We start from the raw sequence: 16440 nt of genomic DNA, 5'->3' as shown, positions 1-16440 counted from the left end.
CAGTAGGCCCCACACATCTGTATGTGCCAAATTAAAAATTCTTATGCTACAGGGAAGACTATTCTCTAAAAATGGCTGTCCACTTACTGCCCCCTTTCTCAGTGGTATCTCGGTGATGAGCCGTGTAGATTTCTGCTGCTGCCAATCAAAAAAAAAAAGCTGGGCATCCATTAATTGTAGTAAATGTTGCCCTTTATACGTTATTTTGTAAGCTGATACTTATAGCAGATAGTTCTTTGAGCATTCACTTGTTTAAGCCACAATTCTATTAAATTCTAATAACTGTTATTGAAATTACTCTTTACAAGTGGGAGCGATCTGATAATAGAGGAGTGGAGCCAAAGTCATGGGGGATTCAAATTCCCCATGGCTTCCCTGTCAGTCTGTTTCATGGCAGTCTGCTGCTCTTAAATAAAATACATAACCATTAGTATCCTGCTGACAGATTTGCAGCATGATGGCAGAGAATTTGACATTCAGATATTTTTAATAGATCCTTAATATAATCCTTTTTATGGGGTTAAGTTTCTTTTAGAAACACAAATACCAGTGATGAGGCTGTTACATCGGTCTCCTTTACATGAAAGGCTGTGAGATCAACCACGCTCACATAACCAGTGTCTGATCAAGATGGAAAACTGGCGCCCAGAGAAAGCAAGGCTAAATATACAGATAGGCCTAATTGACATGACCGTAGTGATTTTGCTATCCGCAAAACCACAGCTTGTTGTCTATATTTGCAGTCCATTTGTCCACAAAAAACCTGTTGTGCATCCGTGTGTCATCCGTATTCACGGAACCGCAAAAAAAGGGAAGGCTGGAATTGTCACCACTTTGTCCCAATTACCTGAGTAGGTGACATGATGGCTGAATCACATTCATTTCCTGGGCAACGTATCCGCAATTGCAGACGACACATGGATGGCAACTGGTATTTTTCACGGTCCAATAGATTTCTATGGCCCAGAATCACTGCCTCCATACACGGCCTTCCTTACGGTCGTGCCTATAGGGCCATGTAAATGAATGCGTCCCTGTGCTATCCGTAAAATTGCAGGTAGCACATGGACAAAAAAAAACAAACCACGGTTGTGTGAATGAGGCCTAAATATGGGAATTGTTTTTGTGTGTACTCGTCTTACATGAGCTTTGTATGTTTATAGAGCGGTGGACATAAATCTGTTTCTCTGTATTCTGTACTAACTAAAACATCCGGAACATACTTTTAAATATATATGGACTGTTTTCCATCACTCAATCGATGATTTGTTTGCATTTTTGCCCCCAGGCAATGCAGTGGAAGTTCTAAAAGAGTGGACAGTTCTGGGCAAGAAGAAGGTAAAGCTCATACAGTTTCCTGGATTGCTTAAACATTATTAAACGCCATATTCTAGTACTTGGGTGACATTGTTCTTAGAGAATTGAATTTGCACATAACCCGCCACTGGGTGCAGACCACATGTAAATACTACGCTGTACCATCGTTTTAGTAGAGCATGCAGTAACCTGGACACCAGGGTTTAATGTCCAGAACTCCTTTGATTTTGGGAAAGGGACCTACATGGCAAGTGCTTTTCACTTTAGAGAGAATGCAGTGAAGACCATAGCCGGCATTGTTAGAAAGTGTCCAATGTCGTTTATTTTAACTTCTACTTTATATTGAAGTTTTGATCAATCTATTTCTGTATCTGCTTTGTGTAGAACCACAACTGTTGCCTCAATTTAATTTGTACATTATTCATTTCATAGAACAAGAAGAAGAAGACTAAGCCCAAAGCTGAAGCTGCACCCTCCACCAATACTGTGGATACCGGAACAGTAGCACCTGCAGAGGGGGAGCAGAGCGCAGCATCCCCTGATAAAAGTGGACTCAATGGTTATCACGTTAATGGTTCCACCCATGACACCGAGTCGGTGGATTCATTCAGTGAGGGCTTGGATGCACTTTCTATAGATGCCAGAGAGCTGGAAGATTCGGAGCCAACTACTCCTGATGTGTCCGTTCACTCAGGTGAGAGGGCTTTGTAGTCAGTTGTGCTTTTGGGTTAATATTGCAGGTGTTGTCTTGTTTAGGTCAACCCTCTTTATATGCCCTATAAGTGAAAATAGATGTAATAGAGGAGGCAATACCGAGAGCTCTGCTTTCCGACTGGATGCGCATAGGTAGTGTCAAATCAAGGCAACTTTTTTTAACAAAGGCTAAATTATGCTTCATTGGTGTCCTGTTGGTTTTAGATCTTTTGCTGAACATAGCAAGCAAAAATATGCCGTTTGTATAATGTATACTGCAAGCATCAGTGAATATAGTGATGCCAGTCATGGCTGTATCCAGGTATAGGAATGCCAGCCAAACCATCAACTCTTTGACAGTTTATACCTGAGATAAAGGTTACAACCAAGTTATTCCAATGAGTGGTGTGGCTATGATCCGAGGATTTTTTTTAATGTATGAAAATCTTTGGATGACTTACACGTTACTAGTCTCTACATAAACTGGGGCCTTCTCTTCACAGCATCCACACTTCATAATGGCCGTCCGGATCTAGAGCTAAAACTGACAGCATCTCCCCTTCCTCAGAATCTGCCACAGAAACATGGCCCCTCGGACCATAGGCACAGCAAAGCTCGCTCTGGAAGCGGCTCTAGCTCTCAGTCACTGTCTTCATCTCTAGCAGAGGACGTCCACATATCCTCAGGATCTAGGAAGCTCGGTAAGTTTAGGGAATGAACATGGAAAATGCTGATCATCTTCCTTTTGAAGAACAATCTAACTAGTTAAGTCAGTATTAAGAGCCTACCTGTAGACTGTAGGCTGAGCTAAATAAAGTTTTCGTCAAGAATTGTTCTTTTTACTTGCATGTTTCTACATAGTTACAATGCTAGGGTAAGGGTAAGCTCTTACTATTCACATTCAATAGCAGTTTGTTATGTTGATAATGCTGGATGTACTCTACATATGATATCAGTATGTGTGGTATTTCACAGGTGCTAATATTGAGAAGTCTGTGAAGGACCTGCAGCGTTGCTCCGTGTCCCTGGCACGGTATCGTATGGTTGTGAAGGAAGAAATGGATAGCTCGATTAAGAAGATGAAGCAGACCTTTTCAGAAGTGCAGAGCAGGTAAGTTACTATAATAGTGAGTGTGTAATAACCTCTTATATCCACTAGTGTAATATGTACAAGTTGTTTCGAGGGTGGCGCAGAACCGCTTTTTGAGGCTCTAGTTATTAGTGTACGGGTCAGTTCAGTTTATTTGACATGGAAACTGCGTCTTTCTATGACTATTGTTGTTTTTGGGGGGGTTATGAATCTTCCCTTGTAGTAAATATTTTAATGGCTGCCATGTAGTATTCACACGATTTTTATCCTGCTATCCTGCTATCTGACTTTCCTTATTTTTGAAGACACGGTTTCACAGTTAGTGGAATGCAAAGGTTTTCAACTTTTTTGTGTTGGGATTTGGCACGATAAAGTAGAACATTTAATACCGAACGCCATGACGCATTATTCCATATATGTAATAAAAGGCTCGACCTTAGGTGTGACACTTGCACGCTTCCGGTACTTACTGCCTCGATCCCAACGTCAAACAATAAAATGGAAGGAACTCTCACAAGGTGTCATACTGTTAGAAAATATTTATTGAAATCATCCGATTTTACACGTGACTGAAGGCAAGACCATGCGGTTCCTAATGTAGGAGCATCCGGGCCAAAAAAGGGCCTGTTCCTGCGGGTTTTCTACAGCATGGGATGTTTATAATGTGCTGTGAAAAATAGACTTATGATTATTATTTGTATCATGTTTTTTTACTACCCCATCCACACGTTATACGCTTAGGACACACGATAGATTTATATTCAATAAATTGCCTTCCCTGTAGATGTAATAAAAGTTCCCGACTGAAGACTTGCAGCACAGCGGGCTTTCAATGGTTAACTCCTGTGGTTGTGCGTTGTCTTTTATGAGTGTGCTTTGATCCTGGGCTCATAACTTTCCTATTAATCCAGCGTTAGCGGTTTGGATCTGTCACTCACGGCTCCCTCTCCGGCAGTCACATTCCTTTTCTCTCTCTCAGTCCTGTGTTTCGTTTCTTGCTGTTCACGTGGTGACAGTCAGGAAACATGGCCTTGGGCTGTTCCATTTCTTCAGCACCTTTGTGAACCTGCCACACCAGTACTGCGTTGTGCAAGGGAGGATTTGTATGACCTGTGATAACACCCGCCGCCTCAGACTAACAAACATGCACCGGCTTCAACCCGGAGAATCTCTGCTTATTACCCCATTCTGGTTTATAGATAATTACTCCTATGGTTGTAATGAGTCTGGATTACGCACTTCATTAAGTATCTGGCTGAGGCCGTAGCAATTTCATTAACCATTTTACGGCCTTGGCATTTTACAACTTTAGATCATATTTTTTCTTATGTGTATTATAATTTGGATTCTCCCACAACAAACTTTTTCAGGGGCCAGTGGATGCAATCCAGTTTATAATTTATTGTCACTCTACATTTATCACTAGTCTGTAGTTGGGGATCTGCACGGAACGCCGTCTACTCTGATCCGATACCGTCACTTTTGGTGTTGATGCATTATACACATACACACATCAATGGTGTTATCCGACGAGCAAAAACTATTTACCATTGATTTTAGAACGAGAAATATAATAGCGCTATTTCACTCCCGTTTTCAATGATGCGCTGATCCTCCGTTCTGAACCTCCGTCACGGGACACAAGACGTTTTGTAGTTTTTCGACACAGCATCATGTGACTAAGGGCTGCTTTTTTCTTTTGTTGGTTTTGGCTCATCACCGTTTACATGACCGCAACGTGCTTGAACATAGTAAGATTGCCAGCCCCCTTCAGTCACAGGACTGCTGTAATCCCGTAACCAATAGGGGCTAGGCAAGGGTGAGTGACCGTACCGGGAGGGGGAGGCAAGGGAGCGTGTCACTGTGTCCCACAAGCGGAGAGAGTACATGTGTCATCACAGTGGCTGGCTGAAGAGTGTCAGGGGACGTTTAGTGCTGAAGAGGGGAGGCTGCAGGCCTGAGCCGCGCACACTCCCCTTTCTTGCAGCTCCCTCGATATCGGGGGGAGTAGGAGGAGAAACGGATAGGTATAGCAGGAAGGATTGGGGATGCGGATCACTGGTGAAAACCTAGGAGCAGCAGGTGCCGTGTTATAGCAGGACTTTGTTCTGTGATTGAGGGGTGCACAAGGCTTGCCTGGCACAGTGTAACAGTGTAGGTGCAGGGGAAAGAGAAGGATGGCGGGATTGAGTCTTTCAGTTTCCTCTGAACGTTTAAATCCCGCCTCCAACCAGGAAGTAAGACTGCAGCACGGCCGTCTGATCGGAGATCGTCGAGTAATGAATTATTCAACTTTTACATAGTGATTATACATGGTTCCACGTAAATTGTTTAATTTATTTTATTTTTTTTGCTCTCGAATTACCCCTTTGAGGCTGAATATGGGTCAATGTTATATTTGTGTCCTGCACAATTAAAGTTCAGTTTTCTAGATGTGGTTTGTCACACATTTATCAAGTCCTGTATATTGAATGGAAATATCTGCCTCTCCTATCCATTGTCCGATGCATAAACAACAAACCTATTTACATTCAGGTTTTACGTACACCGCAAGTGTGAACCAGGAAGCTTAGTCCCGTATGGTGGGGACAACGCCAGTTCGCTCAGCTGCTTTGGCTTTCCGCCAGCTGGAACCTCCTTCAATAAATATCAAGGGAAGAACTTTCTCCAGCTTTAGGCCGGATTTAGTAGCATTACGGTTCCAGCTAGGGTGGTGGCTTGTCCTTTTCTGCGCAGTGGACACAATAGCGCTGTGTGTTTGTTCAAATAATTGGGGATTGTGGTATTTTAGTCATATTAAACCAATATATTAAATGCTGTCACATACCTGTACCAGAGCATGACAAAGCCGACTTTAACGTTCACAGTTCAATTATTAATTTTTCTCTATTTTGTGACGTGGGGGTTATGGAGGAAATAGCTTCTTGTACATAGTGGTCGTGTTCATTGTAAGAGTGGCGTTGTCCAGTCACTATTTGGATGCTTGCCTCTGAAATCCTTATATTCAACAAGTTCCAGCTAACATACTAAGATTAGTTGGACTGTTCCTCCAGTTTATACCTTTAGAGAAATCCAAACCTGCAGCTTCACTACACGAAACCTGTTACAGATGGTTTTACAGCAATCTATAGCCTGCACCCCATGTTCAAGCTATAGACCGCCTTAAAGGGGTTTTCCAGGTACATACAATTGATGTGAGGCAACCTAAAATACGATAGTTTGCTTTCCGTTATGATTATACCTTTCCCAGCTACTATGTACTTGGCGCCAGGCAATTACATCCCATCTTTTTGACATATTATTCTCCATAAGATCTCTGTAGAGCTCCATTTTCATTCCAGCCCTAAGGCACTTAATGTTTGGGGCTGTAAGAAATATTTCATAGCAATTAAAAAGAAATGATAATGGGATCTCGATAGTAGACCCTTTTATTTTTGGTCCTGGTGCTAAAATTTTGAGACTGGGTTCAATCAATGTTTTAGAATTTGCATGCATTCCTTTAACCCCTTAATGACCGGGCCATTTTGCACGTTAATGACCAAGGATTATTTTTTGTTTTTCCACGGTCGCATTCCAAGAGTCGTAACTCTTTTTTTATTCCGTCGACATAGCCGTATAAGGGCTTGTTTTTTCCGGGACGAGTTGTATTTTGTAATTGTACCATTTTTAGATGCTTATAACATATTGATTAACTTTTATTAACTTTATTTTAGGAGAGAATTGAAAATAAGCAGCTATTCCAGCATTAATTTTCACGTTATAAATTTACGCCGTTTACTATGCAGCGTAAATAACATGTTAACTTTATTCTATGGGTCGGCACGATTACAGGGATACCAAATGTGTAAAGGTTTTATATGTTTTTTCTACGTTTGCACAATAAAAACCCTTTTAGAAAAAAATTACTTGTTTTTGCATCGCCGCGTTCCAAGAGGCGTAATTTTTTTATTTTTCCGTCGATGTGGCCGTACGTGGGATTGATTTTTGCGGGACAATGTGTAGTTTTCATTAGTACTATTTTGGGGTACATAGGACTTATAGATGAACTTTTATTTTATTTTTTATGGGGGGAATGGGAGAAAAGAGAGAATTTTGCCGTTGTTTTTTGCGTTTTCTTTGGACGCCGTTCATCCGGCGGTTTAATTAATGTGTTCATTTTATTGGTCAAGTTGTTACGATCGCTGGGATACCATATATGTGTATGTGTGATTTGTTTTGACCGTTTTATTAAATAAAACCACTTTTTGGGGCAAAAAAGTAGTTTTATTTGACTTTGACTGTAATTTTTTTTATTTTTTTTTTCACAAACTTTATTTAACGGTTTTACTTTTTTTTTTTTAGTCCCACCAGGGGACTTCACTATGCGATATGCCGATCGCATATATAATGCTTTGGTATACTTCGTATACCAAAGCATTATTGCCTGTCAGTGTAAAACTGACAGGCAACCTGTTAGGTCATGCCTCTGGCATCGCCTAACAGGCAGATGCTGAAGACAGACCTGGGGGTCTTTGTTAGACCCCCGGCTGTCATGGAAACCCGACGGCGACCCGTGATTTGTTTGCGGGGGCGCCGATCGGGAGACAGAGGGAGTTCCCCCCTCTGTCAAACACATTAAATGCCGCTGTCACTGTTGACAGCGGCATTTAATGGGTTAAACTGCCGGAATCGGCGCGTGCTTCGATTCCGGCAGTTGCAGCAGGAGCCAGGCTGTGTATAACAGCCGTGCTCCTGCCGCTGATCGCGTGGGTAAACTGTCAGTACCCGCGCGATCACAGGACGGATATATCCGTCCTCCTGCGCGAACTAGCAGCTGCTGAGGACGGATATATCCGTCCTTCGGCGTTAAGGGGTTAAAGCAAATCTCACGTGGCACCAACACCGACAATCTTTGTACACATGTAGATGTTGTTTTTTGTGTGCGAGCTCTGATGCCGCCTACTGGCAGGCTAAAGACTATTCTGATACAAGCTTCTAATAAGTAATCATGCACGTGGCTCTCTAGACACAACAGACTTTACTGTCCCTTCCATTGGATGGATTGTGAAGTATTGACACTTGCAGCGTAATAACTCCATGTAAAGTTTTGGCTGCAAAAAAAACTGCATCAAAATGCAATGTGTAAACTGAGCCCAAAAACAAACTACGCAAGTATAATACTGTGTTACTCTTCTCCGCCTGGGTTTGTTAGAATTATAGACCTCAAACACCAAACGAACTGAAATGTAAAATGGCGACATAGGTGGAGTTACCTATATTTACTTTTTTTTTTCCTCTTTTTTTTTCCCAGCCTCATAGACCGAGAAGTGGCATTACTAGCTGAAATGGATAAGGTGAAAGCAGAAGCAAGTAAGTACTGAATCACACATTATGGATATGAAATGATATAAGGCAACACTAATTTATAGAATTATTTACAGTTCTGCACCGCATCTACTTGCACGCAGTGTTACAATAGCTTGATGATTTCTTCACGTGTATACCCCCTGGGGTTGGCTTCTTACCCCGCTGTTTCATCGCTGATCTCTCTCCCCATATCTTTCCCTAGTGGAGATATTGCACAGCCGCCAGAAGAAGGCAGAGGAGTTAAAGAAGCTGACAGATGTGGCTGTCCGGATGTCTGAAGAGCAGTTGGCAGAGCTTCGTGCCGACATCAAGGTTGGGCACACTTAATTGTAATATATTACGAGATCATAGTCAGCATAACCGTAAATCCCAGCAGAAGTATTTTTATTGAAGGTACATAAAAATGACCTGAAGAGCATCCTGGAGATGTTTGTTTCCTGTATTAATTGGGTCAGGATCGAAGTTCTGCTATTTGCCCTGTGTTGGGCCTCATGCACACGAACGTATTTTTTCCCTCCCGTAAATGCTGGCGGAAATACGGGTCCGTTGTCACGCGTATTCGACCCGTATTGCACCAGTATTTACGAACCCGTGCCCGTAAATATGGGTCCGGTGTCACCCGTATTCCACCCGTATTTACGGGCACGTTTTCGATGCAAAATTGCACTGCAGTAATCGGCAGCCCCTTCTCTCTATCAGTGCAGGATAGAGAGAAGGGGCAGCCCTTTCCGAGGTAAAAGTAAAAAAAATTCATACTTACCCAGCCGTTGTCTTGGTGACACGTCCCTCTCTTGACATCCAGCCCGACCTCCCTGGATGACGCGGAAGTCCATGTGATCGCTGCAGCCTGTGATTGGCTGCAGCGGTCACATGGGCTGAAACGTCATCCCGGGAGGCCGGACTGGAGGAAGAAGCAGGGAGTTCTGGGTAAGTATGAACTTTTTTTTTTACACGTTGATTTTGTGATCGGTTAACTCTTTCAGCACCCTGGACAGTGACTATTTACTGACGTCGCCTAGCAACGCTCCCGTAATTACGGGTGCACACACGAAATCACCCGTAATTATGGGAGCCCCATAGACTTCTATGGGCCTGGCCTGCCCGTGCCGTAATTACGGCCTAAAATAGGACATGTTCTATATTTTTCAACGGCCTGGGCACCTTCCCGTAAGCATTTGGGGAGGTACCCGTGGCCAACAGAAGTCTATGGGCCCGTGATTACGGGCGTTTTTACGTTCGTGTGCATGGGGCCTTAGAGGATATTTTATTGTATAATCTCTCGTATTTGTGCAGTGTAACAATTATTTTCAGTACTTTACAGTTTAGTTTTACGTTGTCATACTGCTAGAGAGCCCCTTTAAGCAAGAGACTAATGTGGTAAAATTAGAAAAATACACTTCCCAATAGGCCTTTGTTAAAAACTCTGTCCAGGCCCCCCAGTGCTGAAAAGCCATGACCATAATATGTAAGAGCCATAAGTCACATGGCATCAGCCTGGGCGACATGGCTTTTCAGCTTCTGGGGGGCTCTAGGTGGAATTCTTAGAGACTTATTGGTAAGTTGTTTCTTGTTTTTTTTTTTTATTACAATGCATTCCCGTCTCTAGTTTTATATGGCCATACCCTTTGTCAACCCATTTACCCCACACAATATATATTACAACTCCTGGTATTACATAGGCATATCGACTGTGGAAAATAATTGGGTATAAATTTCTCTTTGGCATTCTTGAATACATCCACTTTTTAAATTAAGCTGGAGATAAATGTGTGTTTTTGTTTTTTGTAGCATTTTGTCAGCGAGCGGAAGTATGATGAGGAGCTGGGCCGTGCTGCGAGGTTCACCGCCGACCTTGAGACTCTGAAGAAAAGCTTAGAGTCCTTTGGACAAGGTTTGTCCCTATTGTCTGATATTGACATGAATTTGTGTTCATTTGTGGCTTCATCTTTTTTCACAAGGACAATAGTCGTGTGCTCACTGATGGTGCCGGACGGAAGTTAAATACAGCTACTCTTCCAATAATATCCTCCCAGCTCCCGTTCGCTGTGAACACATCAGATATGTATTGTTATTGCCGCTTACGTTGCACTGACAGCTTTATAGGTTCCAAATTGTTTCCATTATCGGAGTGATAAAATTCCTGCATTCTGCTACTATAAAAGTGATGAACGTCCCTAGACAGGGAGTTTGCGTGTGTTAAATATAGAGCTCATTGCCCATTAAAGTCTGTTACAAGAATATATCTCTAGTATGGTCAATAGCAGCCTTACTACCATAAAGAAATATGCAGATCTAGAATATATCTGAAATCCGGTCTCGTGTACATTCACAGGAGTCATTGCTCCAACACGTCTTTGTTTTAGTTTGCTAAACAGAAAATGTTTGCATGTTTACCTAAAAGCCGAATAGTCGTCATGTAGTCATTTACAAATTGCCCCTTGAGCAGGATAGTTTCCTTAGTCATGTGATCTAAGATCCGTACATCCACCTGATTCTTCAGATACAAGGCAATGTATATAATGGTGACTGCAAAAAAATAAATAGTGTGATTTAGATCAGTCATGGAAGCCTCTGTTTCCGACCCCCACTGATTCTGCTGCCGCAGGCTCTTTGGAGCGAGCAGCATGAGGTTTATATATTCATGCTGGCAAGCTAGCAGTTACAGTTAGCACAGCATGTGTGACATGTGTTGGCTATAATCTATTTAGTAATAACATGTTCTTGCCTTTTGTGATCTCCGTGTGCCTCCTGTTTTACCTTCCAGTGTCCCACCCAAAGAACAGTTACTCTACCCGCACTCGGTGTTGCTCCTTAACTAGTCGCAGTTTTGCCTCCGCTCCGTCCACCGCAGACCCGTCTTCTACTTCCAGCCTTACTTCAACCAATCGAAAGCCTACAGCCACCGGAGACTCTGCTGCCAGTCATAATGTTTCCAGGCAGAATCAACCACCTAGACAAGTATGTTTTTATTTGCTCAGTTTGATTTTGTATGATTTAGATTTAATTTATTTGTTTAAAATGAATTAGAGCAGCTTCCCCTAAAATACAAAAACAAAATAATTTTTCATGTTTACATGAATTGTCCTTTTGAGTGAAATCTCAAGATTATATTCTGTTACCTTGGTCTACTACAAAGCAAACAGATGCAATAATTACCACAACCATCGTAAAGTTTTACCCTGACCACCAAGCTATCTACCAACTTGATTGGCATACAAATCTGCAGATCTAAAGAATGTAAGTAATGAAATGTAGACTTAAGGCCCTTAACGCTCATTCATCGGCTGATTGCATAGTATTAAATGCATAAACTTTTATCCTTGTCGGCAGCACATCTCTCTGTAAACCGGGAGACGCACTTCCGACATAACGTATGGGGACGAGCGTTCGGAGTAATGAGCGCTCGTCCCCATACTAGCTCCTTGTGAAAGGCGCAACTGAGCGTCGATCAATGAACGGTCTCGTTGATCTATGCTCGTTTACACGGCCCACGTCAGGCCGTGTAATACTACCTTTACCACTCCGAATCTTTGGAGAGCTGGGTGACCAGCCCTACTTTCCTAACAATATATGAAAGGTGATTGCTGTTTAATGGCAGCCAGCATGTTTGATCAAGATAACGCATAAAGGGCTGACTAGAGTAGTAAAACTTCACGAGAAACTCATAATTAGTTATTTTTTTAAGAAACAAATTTATTTATTTTTTTCTCATTTTTAATGGATTTTAGAAAAGTATAAAACGTTGTTCACAGAGAACATGTACATCAATACAAACCGTGCATTTGAAGAAGTGCAAAGACCGTTTAGTATGTGCTGCAAATAGACAATAAGCAATAATGTAAAGTCATAAGATATATGTAGTCTGGTACATCATGTAATAGTTGAAAGCTGAAGAGCCTGTATATGCCATGAGGAAGAAAGGATGACCATAAATGACACTGGCTCTTATGTCATATCAAAGGACTAGGTTTCTAGGATTATCAAGAAACAAAACAAAAAGTTTGTATTCCTGTGGTATTCGTTCTCTTCCATATTAATAAAAAAAAGGCTATACCTTTTGCATCCTTATTTCTCCATATCTAATATGAAACCTGACGCTACGTCACAAATAGTCTTGAAATATGCTACTGTGTCGCCATGGATACAGACTACAAGCATGTAGGTAATCCACAAGGTTCCAGTTTCTGATGGAGAAACTTGTGATTTAAACGAAGTCTAAGGGCTTATTTAGACGAACGTGTAATACGTCCATGCAACACGCGTGATTTTCACGCGCCTCGTACATACCTATGTTAGTCAATGGGGCCGTTCAGACAGTCCGTGATTTTTGCGCAGCGTGTACGCTGCGTAAAACTCACGACATGTCCGATATTTGTGCGTTGTTCGCGCATCATGCACCCATTGAAGTCAATGGGTGCGTGAAAATCACGCGCAGCACACGGAAGCACTTCCGTGTGACGCGCGTGATTCGCGTAACAGCAGTAAAAAGTATGAATGAAAACAAAAGCACCACGTGCTTTTCTGTTTACAAACATACAAACAGTGTCATAATGATGGCGGCTGCGTGAAAATCACGCAGCCGCGCATCATATGGTGATGACACACAGAGCTGTTAAGTTCCTTTTTGCGCGCGCAGAATGCCGCGTTTTTTTGCACGTGCAAAACGCACACGCTCGTGTAAATCCGGCCTGACCGTTCTAGAAGCAGAGATGTTTTACTGTTGTAACTTGATGCTTTACTGGTAATAATTTCTCATTTTAACTTTTACTAGGGATATCCAATGACTAAAAAACCAGGGCAGGGCTACCGACCTCAGGGCCCACGGCAAAACTACAACACTAACAATGCAAGATATGATAATGGCAATCGCAACCGGAACAGTTCATGGTACCATTCTAACCCAAGAAACCAGGGCTACCCACAGACCCAACGTCCACCGAGTGACCGGACATCTACCCATCCCTCTGGAACCAATGGACCTGCTACCGCTCCGGAGTCCGTCCAAATAGGGGTCTTGGACCCTGAAAATAAAGCCCTACCACAGCGTAAACCGAGAGCCAACCCGGCATCCGCTTCCTGAGACGGGAGAGAACATATGCCTTTAGTCCGCACTTTCAACATTCAACTCTGTAACTTGACTTTAGTAAACTGTTAGATTTAATAACAAAGAGAAACGTTTACAGCCAGCTGTTTCGTGCCACTTTTCTTGTTTTTCTCGTCTTTATCAAAGCCTGTCTTTGTTTTTCTTGTCTATTTTTACTAATGGACACTTTTTGCCCATTCACTTTTAGCGTTCCAGCCATTGCTTCTAAAGTAACAATGGGCTTTTCCATAAGTTGCTGCATTGTATCTGCATCCCCAACTTACTCCCTTTCTTCGATCTCCTCTGCTAAGAGCACAAACAGGTGCTGGCTAGGACATGTCATATTGGAGCCAGCTCTTGCCACTGTGCCGCCAGCTTTGCAGAATTCAAACTCACGGGCTCTTAGCGTCTCTAGCTTCTTGAATTTTTAATCTACTGCTGTTTTTATAGAATGGAAATCTATGCAATGTCCCATAAGACCTGCAGTTCTGTATACTCTTCTTGGAGTGATTTAGCATTGCTAGGTTTCTACATTACTAGATCTTTCTTCTCAAACCATTTACCTTCTGCTCTGCCAGTACTTTTATTTACTTCCGAGATACCATTTCCTTCGTCTGTCTTCAAAGTGCCTTGTTTTCTGTACTGGTGTTGGCAAATTCTACACATTCCTTTTTATTTCTTACAGTCCCCAGTTGCTGACCACCTTGTCGATCTTCGGTCAGTGATCTGTGGCGCCTCCACCGCTGAACCTTGTTCTGTTAATGGCACATATTCAGCACTACTCGATGCCATGGTTGGATTTACCACAAGTTATTCTTTGGTTCTATGTTGTAACCAACCCTTTGCTTACCTGTCCAAACTGGAAGTCTTAAAGCCTCGCTGTGCAGGATCCAGAAGCATTGTAGGGTACAGTGGGAGCCAGTTCAGTCTTACTACTTCCTTCCTTGGTCCTTTCATCCAGCTGTCTTTATGGACCAAAGAGTGAAAGTGCACTGTCCTATTGCTGTGCCCTTCTAATGGGCCAAGTTGTTTCATGTTCCTGTGAATTAGGGCAGTGCCCCTTTCCTACATTTTTTTTTTTTTCCTCTTGTCCAAAGATGCACCTTTCACCAATATTCATGTGTCTCGTTTTTCTTTTGGTTATGGGAAAGGATGGGGGTAATGTTATAGCTATAGGTTTGTATTTTATTTAGTTCAAGGGCTTTGGTGTTGTCACTTTTCCAAGAACAACACTTATAGAATATTGAAATATTAAATACAGTACATTATTTAGCGTCAGTGCAGGTATGTTGAGGCTACATAAAAATCTGTATCAGACATTGATTAAAGTGTATATTGGAGCAGCTATCAATCAGAAGCTGTTGATCTGCCTGCCTTGGGAAATGTATCGCTTTCTTCTATGTGGCTGTTTGATGGTCACTAAGAACATCCCATGGATGAGCCATGAAGTCTCTTTAATAATGACAATCCTGCAGTGCTAGTTTAATGTGCTCTGTACAGTGAATCATATCGTGCTAGTTACATAAAATGCTATGCAGAACTTAATCTCACAATTCAGTTATATTGATATAGTACATAAATATAGAAGGAATATTTAAGTAAGTAGGCTATTGCACACAAGCAAATGTAAAGAATATGCATGGGACATTCAGTTCTGGAATAAAAACCCTTTCTTTGCAATAAGGAGGTCAATAAAAGGGATAGTTTTGTACCTGCCTTTCATTGATTCTGGAGCTAGTCCCAGTATAAGCTGGTCAGGCCTCTTCAGCAGTGGATGGGCTCTGCCTCATAATTCATTGTCTGCATGCAGTGACCTCCGCCGGAACATCAGCCTATGGGCCCTTTGCATGAGATGTCAGTGGTAGCGATTTAATTTACATGTCTTTAGAGTGTAGATGTCTGGAAATAGAGTTATGTTTATTTTGGACCACAACTAGTTACATTCATAGTCTATTTGACATTGCCAATGTATCCAATCCTTAAACCGTGCCCAAAGATATCAAACCATGCACATTTTATTTGTACTGTGTGCATTCTCTACACCTGTATTGCAGTCATCACATATAATTTGCCTTAGGGTAAATCGACTGCTATTGATTTAGTCAAAAAAACTGAAACCTTACCGAACGGAGACAAGCTGAAAACATTTGCAACAGAAGTGTTACCATTGAAAACCATGGTAATGCAAACTGAAGCTGTGGTTTCCTTATGCCTTTTCGTTGATGGGTTCTTCTGTGGGTATCCATCGATGGAACTCAACGCTGATGTGAACAGGCCCTTAGTGAAACCTCACCAAGTGTAGAGCAGACTGCGTAGCAAGGGTTGTTAAATATAGTCCTTAGAAAACAAACTTAAATTGTAGCAGACAAACTAGTTTGTTATGGAAAGTAGAGCAATGGACACTACAATAACTAATTCTAAAACCTCAATATACACTGCATGACAATTACTTGTACCTATGGTAAATACAATTCTCATTATGAAGGGGTAAGAATCCAGTGTGTCAATACATCACCTAAAAAAAAAAAATATGATGGAGTTTGGTGACAGGGACATGTTGTAATTCTGAAGCTGGCCATACAGTACAGATAGCTGGCAGCCGACCGCCATTCCTCCTAACTCCACCATTTACATGCGGACTCGGCCGAGCATTTGTTTTCAATAGGGAGAAAGAGTAAAGCCGTTGCCACACACATCTGGCAGCGGCTTATCTTCTTACAAACAAAAGTATCAGCCGTTGGGAGAGCGTAGGGACACCACCATACACATTAGATGGTTCTGGCAAAATTGGCATGTTTGGCTGACATACATCTCATGTGTATGGTCACCTTAAGAACGTTTAGGTGAGTAAATAACCAATTCTACATAGAGGACTGGTATTATCATAGGATTGGTGCAAGTCTCAGTGAGA

At 42.0% G+C, this 16440-nt stretch overlaps 1 protein-coding gene across 4 annotated transcripts in view; it reads left to right on the top strand.

The window, feature by feature from the left end:
* Window positions 1-13632, top strand: part of SPATS2 (spermatogenesis associated serine rich 2) — an 87642-nt gene extending 74010 nt beyond the window's left edge. For all 4 annotated transcript variants that reach the window (XM_075852171.1, XM_075852170.1, XM_075852169.1 and 1 more), the window contains 9 exons: window positions 1289-1338; window positions 1750-2011; window positions 2514-2711; window positions 2986-3121; window positions 8391-8449; window positions 8649-8758; window positions 10235-10337; window positions 11211-11404; window positions 13218-13632. In XM_075852171.1, the coding sequence (XP_075708286.1) occupies window positions 1289-1338; window positions 1750-2011; window positions 2514-2711; window positions 2986-3121; window positions 8391-8449; window positions 8649-8758; window positions 10235-10337; window positions 11211-11404; window positions 13218-13526 (1421 nt within the window). In that variant the 3' untranslated portion in view covers window positions 13527-13632. The remainder of the gene's footprint in view (window positions 1-1288; window positions 1339-1749; window positions 2012-2513; window positions 2712-2985; window positions 3122-8390; window positions 8450-8648; window positions 8759-10234; window positions 10338-11210; window positions 11405-13217) is intronic.
* Window positions 13633-16440: the final 2808 nt, after the last annotated feature.

Source organism: Rhinoderma darwinii, chromosome 2 (genome assembly GCF_050947455.1).
Source record: "Rhinoderma darwinii isolate aRhiDar2 chromosome 2, aRhiDar2.hap1, whole genome shotgun sequence".
In the NCBI taxonomy this organism is placed as follows: domain Eukaryota; kingdom Metazoa; phylum Chordata; class Amphibia; order Anura; family Rhinodermatidae; genus Rhinoderma; species Rhinoderma darwinii.
This window is presented reverse-complemented; position numbering and strand designations above follow the sequence as displayed.